The sequence below is a fragment of the Diplotaxodon limnothrissa genome, linkage group LG11 (genome assembly GCF_057381915.1).
Source record: "Diplotaxodon limnothrissa isolate DT_005_m linkage group LG11, D_limnothrissa_male_GT1.1, whole genome shotgun sequence".
Taxonomy (NCBI): domain Eukaryota; kingdom Metazoa; phylum Chordata; class Actinopteri; order Cichliformes; family Cichlidae; genus Diplotaxodon; species Diplotaxodon limnothrissa.
In genome coordinates, this window is record NC_140606.1 from 28,453,286 (window position 1) to 28,467,007 (window position 13,722).

The 13,722-nt window shown below is 41.2% G+C and overlaps 1 protein-coding gene across 1 annotated transcript; it reads right to left on the bottom strand.

Annotated features, from left to right (window-relative positions):
• Positions 1-864: 864 nt before the first annotated feature.
• On the bottom strand, positions 865-10,329 carry chrnb2 (cholinergic receptor, nicotinic, beta 2). Its single transcript, XM_085365637.1, has 4 exons — positions 10,291-10,329; positions 7,292-7,401; positions 4,537-5,662; positions 865-1,181 (listed from the first exon to the last, which is right to left on the bottom strand). Exons 1-4 carry the CDS (start codon positions 10,315-10,317, stop codon positions 1,032-1,034), a joined length of 1,413 nt encoding a protein of 470 aa, XP_085221763.1. The 5' UTR covers positions 10,318-10,329; the 3' UTR covers positions 865-1,031.
• Positions 10,330-13,722: the final 3,393 nt, after the last annotated feature.

The following is a 13,722-nucleotide window of genomic DNA, read 5'->3' on the forward strand; positions in this document are numbered from 1 at the left end:
GAGCCCATATCCACACTCTTGGCTCAGCTTCCTCAATTTCTCAGGAGCTAGACTCGTCTCAGTGCAGCTGTGCACTCTGGCACAGCAGGCTGCGGCTGTTCTCTACTTACTGTGCACAACAGTCTGAGCAGAAAACCGTCCATGCATAATCTATTACTTCATCCCTTTGACTTTTATGTAATAATGCAACCTGGCTCTTTTCGAAGTACAACTACCTTCTATATATTTTTCCTTCACAATCTGTTGCTTTTACACATATTGTGTTAGTGTGCGCATCACAGGCTGTGTATTACAGTTTATATCACATTCTGGTTATATCTATACAATCATACAACACACCATAGTCTCTCTATTAGCGTCATATCCTTGCATGATCTAATAAACATAGAGAAATCTTAATAATATATACTCAATGCTATACTGTGGTAAGCAGCTATGCTATGATAAAATATATTGAATCAGTTTACTGACAGAGTGGATATTTTTTTTGGGGGGGGGGGGGGGGGGGGGTATAAGAACCTTGATATTGATATAAACTTCCCTTTCCTCTCTGATACTGACATCAATTAACATAGTGAATAAGTAACGTCTGTCGTAGCTGAAGACAGGTATGTCACGTGTCACTTAAGCAGTCAGTGTAATGCGGAAAGTGTTAACTAGCTGGCGTAAGGTTCAACAAGGAATAACTCGGAGAATCCTCACTCCCTGGCTGGCTGAAGAGGGAAGCAGGGAGAGACCTTTCCACCAGAAAGAGGTCACACCATTAAGCATCTGGACAAAAAAAACAACAACCAAAAACCTGCAGGTAAGAGTAAGATGGTGTTTTTCTTTATCTTCATAGGAGAAAAATCGTTTGTTGCAAAAACTGTTACTATAAAGGTAATGGATGTGATTGTTGTTTATTCCAGTTCCGGTTCCTGTACCATAGACACATTAAAACCCAGACCCACCCCCCGCCTCCGGCCCATGTCCTGCTGTGCTGATTGGTCGGGGAGCTGTCTGTCAGCGTGATTGTGGCTGGGGAAAAATGGTCAACCTGGCATGTTGATGGTCTTGGCTGTGTAGTTCTGGAAGAGCGGCTGCAGGAACATGCCCATCGTGCCGAACACGCATACAAACACAAAGATCCACAGGAAGAGGCGGTCGATCACCATGGCAACATACTTCCAGTCCTCGCTCACCTGTGGTTGTGGAACAGGGTGAAGAGAAAGATTAAGGTGAGCAGAATCCCACTCTCAAGTCCAGTCATGCTCATTATCATTCGACCTACCCGTCTGCCTTTAACTAGACGCAACGTTAATGGAGGTGAAGTGTTAATGTGAATGGAGACTCGTTCAGCTACACAGCTCTGATGAGGTCTGACACGAGTCAAGGAGGAGGAGAAGGATGTAAGAGACTGGAGAGAGATGGAGGACGGAGAGAAACAGAGGGTGTTCTGAAACTGTGACCCCTGTGATGATAACTTAAAGAGAGAGGGGAATGAATGATGAGCCATGCACTGCGCTGGGAATGGGAGGATTTTAAAGGCGATGGGATGGTAACTATATCAGTGATAGACAGAATTACTGCGGTTTATTAATTCCCATGTCAGACGCACGCTCCAATAAGATGCGGTCAGGATAAGACATAAAAAATAACACCCTCACTCTGCTGACTCGCTTCTTCTATTCCAGCTCTTTACCAGTTGTACTCTTTCTCTATGCACACGTCATGCTGCCGCTGCTGCTATAATTACATGTCTGTGTCGAATATTCAGAGGGTTACGATTGCATCACCAGATCTGTCTCCTTTGCTTCTGGCCTTTTGTACTAACCCTTGCATTTTAAATGGCAGTACTAAACAGCAGAGTCGCACAGCTCGGTCTTGACTATAACATGATATGGCACTGATCTGTGCTGCTCTGGATACTTTTTATGGCTGGTAACATATGCGCATAAAAGAAGATTGTTTATGGCAGGATTTCACACGCACGGAGACATGATAATTTTTTTATGTTAATACACAGTTGAATCTGAGTAATAAATATGGAGGTATGTATTATCAGCCGATACTATTGGTGCTCATCTCACATTATCACAGGCTATATTAGCATGCATGGTGTCAGAGCTGTAAACTGCAGCACCACATCAAATACACTTTTTTAATGTCATTTGTTTTTGCCAAAATTGCTGTTTAAATTTACAGGATTACATTTTTTAAGCTAGTGGAATAGCACTAAGTTAAAAGCTGCTGCTCAACAAATAAAGTAGACAAGCAGCACAAAAGCATTTATTTGGAGCTGTGTTTCTTTTCATAAGGAGACAGTTAGCAAATACTAGATAATTTAAGCCCCATCCCCCCAAAATAACCCAATGACCAATTTTACAATACAATATAATTTTACAATATAAGGTTAAAAAAATTTCTTTCACTGCTAAAAGGCTCTATCAGTCAAAGAAAGTGTCTGATTAAAGTGCTAAGGTCAGCACAAACAGTAAAATCGCAGTCTTTTAAAGCAGGGCAGCTACAGTGGGATAATAACTATCTCTGAGTCTGTGATTACACAAAAAAGACAGATTTACTGAGAGGAATAAATTAGTGGTGTTGCAATCACAGAAAACAGCACAGATGTGAGTGGACTGTTATCAGGTAATCAAAACTAACTGTCTAAACTATCTAAAAACAACATTTTTCCAGTTTTATAAGCAAAGAAAAAGCTTTTTGACATCAATAATGCCCAGGACAGTCTATGAGGAGGAGGGCAAATTCACAGCTCAAAACAGAGTAGAAATGATTAGTCAGTGAATAATCTACAAACATTATACAGCAAGGCTCAAGTTGACTGCAGGATTTATGCAGAGAAGAGCTGCTTTATTACAAAATGGGTCAGTGTGCAAACCTGAAACCTGTGTATGACAGGTTTCAGGTTTGCACAGGTTTGTTAGCGATGAAGCGGACTCCTTCCACAGCTTCCTCAAAGAAAACACAACATTTTCTTTTGTCCTGACCGATGCACATTTTAAGTTATTGTTACTGTGTCATGTGTGTAAATGCACACTGCTCTTGCTTTTTCTATGTGACATATAAGCCTACAGGTGTTTATTAAAGTCAAAGGAAAGACTGACTCAGCGGCAGCTGTGGGCAATCAGGTTGTTAAAAAAATAGGCTCAGATATTAAAAACGAGATTGGATGGATTAGATACTCATTTGCAAAAGTATTGATCCCATCAGGGCGGCCTTTGCCTCCTCCAGATGGCACACAACTTTACACAGCTAGCATACAGCCCCTCACCTCACTAGCAGCTGAATTGATTTTCACAAATCTGAACAACACTTTATGAAAAACATGAAGTTGGTAAAGCTCCTGCTTCAACAACACTTAAGTGTTAAACAATTATTATAAAAGTCAACTTGGCCAGTGAACACATGAATGTTAGCCCTTTAACTACTAGCAAATATTGGATAGCTACATTAGCCATGAGTTAAGTTATCATTTAAAGAAATAATAATAACTCAGTTGGTAGCTAGCAGCTAGGGCTAATAAGAATATGAATAATTTAAAAGTATAACAGAATTGTTTTTTTTCTTAAAGGCAGACATTGAAGCAAAGACAAATCTACCAGCAGTGGCACCCACCTTATTATATTTGCATTATGTTATATTTAAATTTTATTTTTGATATATATATATATATACAATTAAAATATGGTGCCAGGTGTGTTTTGCTCAGTTATGTTACTGTAAAGTACATATGTTGGGCAAAACATTGTTGTCATTGGCATTATTATTATGTTTATTCTTTAAGATCTTTATTTTTAAAATCCCTCTAATTTTTATTCTTTTTTCCCCTCTGTGGAATCAAATAGTTTAGTGGGCAACAAACATGTTTCTTCAAAATCCTGAACAGCATTTTGTAAAATTCTGATATTTTTCTAATATGAGGGAAATCTGAGTCCCACGAATAGCTTGGCAGACATGTCTGTTTATTCTATAATAGAGCCGATGCTAAAGAGAGTTTAAAATAAATTCATTAATTCACATTATTTTTTATGTTGCACAACTCTGTGTGCACAGTGCTGAGAGGCTTTTGTGTCCTCTGCAGTTTTCACTGTGGCCCAAATTCCCTAAAATATTGCAAATTACATCTTAAAGGAAAGACATATTTCCTGTAACACAAACATAGCCTTTATGAATTTTGCATTACTGAAATACCGAAATACCAGAAATATGTTTAGCTCAATTTTCCACTCTGAGTAATTTTCCCATAAATTTATATACAATAAGAGCTCCTCAAAAACTATTGTCCACACATTTCAGCAGCAAAGAGAAGATTTTTGGTCCCAAAAGAGGCGTTTGCACTGATGCAGACAGTTAGCTAATCTGGTCCTAATTTATTTAATCTGTTGTCAACATAAAAATCTATTTTGAGCAGCTGTCAAATGCTATTTTTGCAGTTACTATGATAGTGAAGTTTATTAACCAGCTATAAAACATAAACAAATCTAGTGCAACACTATCAGCTCCAGGCTCTGATATGAAGCAACAGATAATACTCACACTCTGATCATCATCCTCGCTCTTCATGTGATTTGCGATGAAGCGTACTCCTTCCACAGCTTCCTCAAAGCCTGGACAGGCTTGAGCCAGCAGGGCCTGGGTCAAAGCAGGACCTGCAGCTGCTTGCTTCCCTCTTGGAAGGTTTCCAGAGCTCCCTTCTCGACCTTCTCTGACTCTGTTTAGACCATCGATGGATCCCCCTCCTGCACCTCCCAGATCCCCTCCAAACTGTTTAACAGACGCGCGGTTCACATAGCACGTACAAGGGTCACTGTCCTCCTTACCAAACACTGTGGAGGTCCCCCCTCCATTCCCACCAGCAGTTCCCAGCCCGAGCCCCACCATCAAGGCCCCTGCCTCTCCACTTCGACCACCCTCGCTCTGCTCCTGCGCCCTCCTCCTTTGACGCAGCCGCTGACGCTCGCAGCTGTTTCTCGGCTGGCGCATGAAGAGCAGGGCAGGAAGCTTGTTGAGGAACACTAGTTTAACCCAAGGGGGCATGGTGTGTGTGGTGGGAGAACGATGGTGCACATTCAGGACACATACACTGGTGACGATAGAGAAAGTGACCAGAACCATGGTGAACATCAGATACTTTCCGACCAGAGGAACATCCAGTGAAGTTGGTGGGACGATCTTGGAGATTAGCAGCAGGAACACGGTGAGAGCCAGCAGCACTGAGATGCAGAGTGTCATCTTCTCGCCACAGTCAGAGGGCAGGTAGAAGACCAGGATCGCCAGCGAGGTGATGAGCACACACGGGATGATGAGGTTGATAGTATAAAAAAGAGGCTTCCTGCGAATGATGAAGTCATATGTGATGTCCACGTAAGTAGGGTCAGCTGGGTTTTCATTTCGTCTGCCCGGCAGGGCGATGATGTCCCACTCTCCACTGGGGGTGAAGTCATCCATGCTGGCTACATCAGCGCGAAGCACCAGATCGATTTCAGTGCGGTCGTAGGTCCAGGAGCGGAAGCGCAGCGTGCAGTTCTGCTGGTCAAAGGGGAAGTGCTTGACCTCAATCTTACAGGCTGATTTATAGATTGCCGGGGGCAACCAGAAGATGCTGCCATCGTAAGACACCACTGCATTAGAGTAGAACGACACCTCGTACACCCCATCAGCACTAAGAGACAAGGTCAGAGAGGATAAAGACAAAAACAGGAGTCAGACATAAATCCAGATGCTGGTGTGATGATTTAAATAATAAAAGAGTATCATGAGGAGCCATGTTTCTTCCAGGCCTCTTGAATAGGGTAATGTGGTAGTGCTTTATCTTATTATGCAGCAGCTTCATTAGACCTCAGCGACACATTAACGAATCTTGAAGTTATGGGTGTGACTTTTTGAGGTTTCTCTGGTTAGCAGCGTGACAGACTCCTTATATTAACACACAGAGGAAGGATAAGGAACCAAATGAATGTGAAGTCCAGGCAGAAGACATCATTTTTAAGGTAATCTGGGCTTGATTAAACAGCACATGTAAGCTACTGTGAGCTGTATGAATTTCATGTCATCTTACGATAATGGCAGAAAAATACATGCAGCAAGAATATTTTTAACATACAAAAGAGGAACCTGCACGAACACATAGCTGCACATTTTCAGTGCACTATGACCCGCTTCATCTTTTCTCCAAATGAAATAATAATATAAAAAGTGGTGTGGTAGTGGCATAAGCTGAGTTAATCCTCCAGTTTAAAGGACTGACAGTTGGACTCATCGGAGTCATGGAGGATAACACCCCAACCTGGGGTACACGGGATTAACGGGATCACTTTTCCAGAGTTAGTTGGGTCAGGGATCTTATAATCTTTAGTCAAGTAAGGCCTGAAGCAGGGAAAGAGGAGAAGGCCAGACAGATCGCTGTGCTCTGATGAGCTGATTTACATACTGTATGCTGACACTCAGTTTCCATTACATTAAGACCAGTGGTCCGCAACATCCCCATTCTCTCTCAGACATGCAGGAGAATTCTAATTAACAAAACATGCGGATGAAGTTTACACGTTAATCATTTTGTGTAATACATTACAGTGAAGCTTATTTGGGACGTTATCATTTATGTACTATGTATGTGATAGTACACTCATTTGCACATGAGTGATTCGTACCGCTCATCTTGCCAACTTGTTAAAGGTCCTCGGGACCTAAGTAAATTTGTATTTAGTTACCACAAACCACAAATGAATCGACACATAAAAATGTATGATGTAGTATGTCAGCACAGGAGTACTGGATGGTTTCTGGAATGCAGCTGATGGGATAGGAACTATGCACAGACGGTAGGGACAGGAATAAGGCTGAAAGTCATTAAATTCCCAGCAGAAAAGTTTTGGTCTGGAGGTGCATAATAGGCTAAGTCAACCATGCGCACCCCTGAAGACTTTTCATAAGGTAATCTGTTCTCAATAGCAGAATTAAAAGTGATGGCTGCATATTTGTATGACAGTGTAGAAGTAATTTCAAATCCTTCCATTGGTCCAAGATAGAAGAGCCACATTAAAAGAGAGGCAATGGTAATTATCTAGACTCTCAGCGAGCACATCAAATAAGCTTCATATATTTTACAAGTGGAAAAGACAAGACGACAGAAGTTTGCATTCTTGTGGAACAACTGTGTGCACCGACTCATCACTTCATTTGCTGATGTATGCAGTGCAGGTGACTTGTTCTGTACTTTCATGGTGCAGTGTATGCACTATCAGTTTGTATCTTTACAAAGTGAGGACAGGTGGACGAGAGAGTGACTCACTTGTTGTAAAGCACCACGTCAGGCAGCCAGATGTGTTTGGAGGGCAGCCTGACCTTCAGCATTCCATCAAACTCCTCGGGGACCCAAGTCAGACGATAGTCCTGCCACTCCTAAAGGCCAATAAAAACACAACGCTTAGTCACTCATCTGCCAACCACACAGCAGGAAATGACATCTTGAGAGAAGCAGACAGGAGAAGGTGTGTCTGTTTGTCTTTTTGTGTTCGTCACTCAGTCACTGGTCAACATGACATGTTGCAATAAAGATAAGCCTAAGGTACGTTATATGCTATCTGCCCAACCTGCACCTTCATCACACTTCTACCATTAGCCAGAGTAACACTCATGTCTGTCCTGACCCTGAATGGTCTTTAAAACACACCCGGCCGCAAACCACTCAGCATGATTATAATGCAGCAGCTGTTCCCAGGTATGTGTGTGTGGGTGCATGTGAATGCATCAGCAGACATCTGAGTCCTCTGTGCAACTTTGTGTAAAAGACAAACATTATCTTGTTTTCCATGTTGTGGATCAGACTTTGACATTGCCACACTGAAGCCTCTGTGACCTGTTACCACAGTTCTGTGTGTGGTATAACCAGGTTGGAGCTGTATTGCTCATGCTAGACTGTCCTCTGTAACTGTGATGCATTGTGGTCATTACAGTTTGTCTCGGCTCACGACAGCTGTCCTTGGCACTCCTACTTTCTGATGGCAAAGAATCCATAGAGCACTGATGGTGATTCTATGCTCCGTTACACGTCATAAATCCTAATCTGGCTCATGTGTGTGTCTGTCTATGTGCCAGTGTGTGACAACCGTACTTAGAACTGCTTTATATGAAAAAGTTTATATATATATATATATATATATATATATATATATATATATATATATATATATATATATATATATATATAAATAAATCTCCCTCTCACTCCCTGACGGTGTGGTATGCATGTGTTCCTTAAGCACCGGAGACCTGGGAGTTGTTGTGTGCAGTATTTAGCTGTTCCTAGGTCTGCGCTCTTCTGGACAGAGACCTCTGTTGTTGTGCCTGGAATTTGTTGGAGCCAGTCTTGCAGTTTCGGGCTTGAAGTTCCTAATCCTTCTATTAAAACTGGGACCACTTTGGCCTTTACCTTCCACATCTGCTCCAGTTGTTCCTCCAGCCCTTGGCACTTCTCTGTTCTCTGGCTCCTTCTTTCTGATGTTGCTGTCCGGTGGGAACACCGCACCTATCACAACTGTGGTCTTCTGCTCCTTGTCAACCAGCACTACGTCTAGTTGGTTAGCCAGCAGCTGCTTGTCTGTCTGGAACTTGAAATCCCACAGGACCTTAGCCTGTTGGTTTTTTGGTTTTTTTACCCACCTTTGGTGGTGTCTCCCATCGGGACTTGGGAAACAGATGTTCCTACACACTATCCCAGCCACTTGTTTGTGTCTTTCAGTGTATGCTGTCCCATATATTCCATGTCCACATGCCCACTTCTCATCAATATGTCCTTGTCCTTCAACACCTGACGTATGGCTTTAGCTATCTGCCTTGCATGCCCTGACCAGGTATTCAAAACTTGACCTTTTCTTCTGAATATATACACCATCAACAATGGCCACATTATACAGTTTTCTAAACAGAAGAATTTCATTGCGTATACAAAATCATCCTAGCGTGGCTGAGTCTTTCTGAAGGAAAGATGGGAAGGGGTTCACAACTCCTAGTAAGACTATGTGGCCAAAGAGTTTTACAATATAAAATATTTTTGTGCAGAATTGGAAATAATTTGTGGAATTCATCGTCTACAGCAGATCAAATCAATGACAGATTCAGAGAATCTGAGGGAAATCTCTATACTCAGGGGACAAGGACAAAAAACAGTATTATGTAATATTCACTGCACTGACTCCACTGCAGACATATTTAAAAAAGATCCAGAAACAAAGATGGCTTCTCTGGACAAGAGCTCACTTAAGATAAGAAGAGTAAGACTAAAGAAAAATATCCTGTGATCTTAAAAAACAAAACAAAACAACTAAATTTAAAACTCTTTTGGGAAATGAATGTGCATCCTTAGAGCTATAGAAATAGATTACAGTCCTGCTGCTTATCAGCTCATCACAGTTACAATTTTGTAGTGAAACAAAGAGTTTAAATCCTTGGATTTTCTTTATTATTTATTTACAACCCATCTTTGCTGTTTTTTTTGGGGGTTTTTTCCAAAGTTGTTAGGTTTGTGAATCTCATCTTAAGCCAGTCTTTGGTCATTTGTCTGAATATCTAGAATATGTTCATGTTGTTGAATAAATTATTATAAGTATTAAGCCCAAATAGCTATATACCTCAGCTATAAGAGGTCACATATGACTTTACAGAACATCAAAAATCACAACATTAGCGCAGAAACATGAGTTCAGCTTCAGAAATGTCTTTCTGTACATTTCTCACTCTCTGGTAAATTCCCATCTCTTATTTTTCTTCTTCTGGATTTTGTTTGAGGACGAGCATGACTCTCTTTTTTGATGTCTCTCTTCACCAGTCCTGTCGACTTTTGTCTGAACTGAAGCTCTACATGATTGCTGGCAGGGTCATACTCAGCTATCCAGAAACAGCAACAACACGGAAAAGAAAAATGCATCTTTCCACCCCAGTAACTGCATCCGTGAATCGTGTAATATTGGTGTGATAACACTTCAGGAACTTGATTATCCAATGAAATTCATCACGTACAGTAGTAAATTTTAGAGAGAGGAACCTTCAATGTGTGTGTTTGTGTTTATCTAAGTCACATTTATGACTACCGTCCAAGTCCCTCGCGGTTTGTGATTCACGTCCACTGACCTAGCTGCGACACTGTGAAATCTAAGAAAAAAACACACCTAAAAATAAATATTTACTCATTGTTTTCTCTGCATTTCACTAAGCTTTCTGCCTTCTCTTTTTCCATGTAGCATAATGTTGGGTACGCAGTGATTAGATCAGATGGGGAGTCAAAATTCTCACCTGTGTTAGCCAGACATTGGTGGTCATCACCTGCTCTCGTTCATGCTGCAATGGAACACATTCACATTAAAAGCTGTAGTTTTATTGCATGAATTTATTCAGAAGCGGCTCATTGTTATTTGTATGTAAAAGACTCAGTGAGGATGAGATGTCCTGATTTATAGTATGTTTAAACAGGGTCAAGCTTCAGAAAACATCCTTCAAACTCCATGTCCCAGTTTTGTAATAGGGGGAAATAAATGTTGTTTTCAAGCTGAGGCCAAAGATAACCCTAATGATGTCTTCAAGATTAATTTCTCTTTAGAGAGCTCCTCCCGCGCCACAGAAGGAATCCTGTAACTGCTTTTATATATGCTGGCTAGAACTCATCACTATAAATCATCTTTATGTGCAACATCGGCGGTGCAGCCGTTAAATTTACAACAAAAAAATAAAAAAAACAAACAAACCTGAGCAGAGAATTTCAGCCTCGAGACAAAAGCAACGTTACCCTTTGTCTGAGGCTTGTTTGCAGTCGTGGAGAGTAACAAGTACAAGTACAATATTCATTGCGTCACAATATTCAAATACTGCTCAGTGTTGCTGGTTTGTCTGTGATTATGTTTAATTTGAGTTTTAAATCAAGATTCTGGCGTTTAGGTTACCAGGAGGAAAAACAGAAATTTAAATGAATCACCATTTGTGTTTATGTTGTTTGTTCTATTATCCAAATTAAATTCTAAAAATCACATTAAATCATGCACACAGATTCAATCCCAGACGTGTCCATACTCACAACACTAATGAGTTGGGCCAAAGACACCATCAGCTGCACAGTAACCAGCTCAGAGCCGTTAGTCGCAGGACGGATCAGTTTGTTATAATGCGCTGGGTTTAGGAGATGCTCCACCAACCGCTCCTCTGTGTCTGCCCCAAGGCCGCCTGTAATGAAAGCGCATCATCATCATCATCATCATCATCATCGTGTGGCTCTATCAGGAAGCACCAAAGTTGCAGGCATCTGTGTCTCACTTGGCCTTATTTAAAAGGTGTTTTATCAAATTGGATTTGCAATACAAACATACTGGAGCTTGAAGTCTGTGGTGCCGTAAGTGCTTCTTTTGAGAGCCGCGACATTGCTCATCACCGGCGGCTGGAGGACGTCAGCACACCTCAATGCATAGATCTTACGAGATCTGACATCACGAGAATGAGTCAACCACTCTGTATGTCTCTATCGCTCTCCTTCCTGTCTCTATCACACACTTCGTCCCGCTGCTCTGTCTCTATGTATTCTCCTCTGCCCTGCTGCACTTCTCCCCAACTGCCACTCTTTTGTAGCTCTGGGTTATTTTCACTCAGTCTCTCGCGTCCCTTCCCCTGTCTCTTCCCCCTCCCATCCCTCCATCTGTAGCAGACTGTAGTCTTATCTGTGTGAGTGGTTGAATTTAGGCAGAGCTGTCACAACACCACACACAGGAGGGGAGGGTTTTCCGGGGGGGGGGGGGGGTTTCACTGAGAGAGTGATGCACTGAGAAAAACAACTGTTCTGCACCTCCTGCTTCCTTCCTCATTCCCTCCTGCTTTTCACTCCCTGTCTCTCTGGCATCTGCTCATCCCTGCGCTGCGTCTTTTCACCCTCACGCTCCACCCCTGAAGATAAACACAGGCTGCTAACTGTACCGATGTTGTCATACTCTCTTTTAAAGGCCGTTAACATTGCAGGAAAACAAACGCGTGAAAGCTGATGTAGGTAAAATTATTTCTTTTTAATGAACACAATGATATTAAAAAGTATACAAAGAGCTTAGACTCTCAATTTCTCCATGAATCTGCGCAAAAATAAATCAAATTTGAATTAATTAACAACTGTTAGAGTTCAGTTGGTACAGCGTAAAGGATTTCAGTCTTTTTGTTTTAAAAAATTGTACTTTAGCGCAGATAGAGATAAACATTTTCCCAGACAGGACACTGTTTATTACCCATAGCAAGAATCAGCGAAAATAAAAGAACTGTTTTATACAGGGCTATGGATGAATGGAAGTCACTGCCAATAGAAATAACATAAAAAACCACAAAAACTGTATTTAGAAAACTTTAAAACAATATTTATTTGGTCTGATTTTGATGCTTGCAATGCAACATGAGAGCTCAAAAGGTAAATTAAAACACAGAAATGGAAAGAAGACGTACCAAACTTCTTCTGAATGTTTCCGGCTCCTCTGTGACACTCTGTCCTCCTCTATTTATCCCCTGCTCTCCACCCTCCCCTTCCTCTTTGCCCTGTAGCGCTGCTGTGTTCACTGAACAGGAATGATAGCCTCTATCTCTGGATCAATAAGGACTCTATTCATACCCCGTGACCTCTCGATGCAATCCCTCGCTCCCACATCCCCTATTTTTTAATCTTCTGCTCTTTCTCTGTCATCACATTTTCCTTAACACTTTTACCATCTTTTTCATCATCCCAGTCAGCCCGTTTCTTCTCCCATCCTGTTTGTTATCTCCATCTCGCTGTCGCTGACAGCCAGTGTACATTTATTGCCCTTTCCTTCGCTAAATCAGCATCATCAATACAAGTCCTGTCAGCACGAGTGTTGTACTTTTGTGCACAAGAGCTGGCTTTTTTTTTCTATGCGTGCATGTGTGCCATTTTGTGGACACACATTCATCAGGGAAATAAGCATTGCTGTCTGTGTCAGAACCATATGAGTAATGTATATTATTCCCGGAAGCACAAGGCAATAACACTGTCGGATGAGACAGGAAGCCAGACTGGCAGAGGAAAAAAAGGAAGAGCACGGTTCATTCAACCATGCTCATACGTGTATATGAAAGATTTCTGCTTACTATAAAAGTACTATGTAGTAAAATAGACAAAATGTAATTAATTATCTTAAAGTCTTAAGTCCCTCATTTCTTTGTATTTTGCTTCAGTAGAGACAGACTTTCTTGTAATTTTTAAAGCACTCATGAGCAAAAGTTCTCCAGGCTTACTGAAGATCTTTCAAAGTTTCTCTTTGAACATCGGCTGCTTTGTCATTCATTTAAGTCCAGTCCTTATACCTGACCATTTTTAGAAGATGTTTTTTTACATTTATTAAGCCACTTAACACTGACCTAAAATGATCATCACTATGTGCAGAGGAGCTTTGAAGGTCTTTCAAGAAGCCCGGAGAACTTTTCCTGAAGATTGGCTAAGAGAGTTCAGGCTGTGTTTAAGAATAAAGGTATTCATATCAAATATTGATTTGTACAAACTCTGTTTTTGCCTCATGTACTTCATTTAGATAGATAGATACCACAACACTTTCAGCACGCCATGTTTTACCACTTCTTCGTGAACTAGAGCATTTACTACAGAAATAGCTTAAAATAACTAAGCAAAAATGAGCATGTGGTCAGGATACACCAATATTTTACAGCACTGCAACTAATCAGGCAGAAAGATTC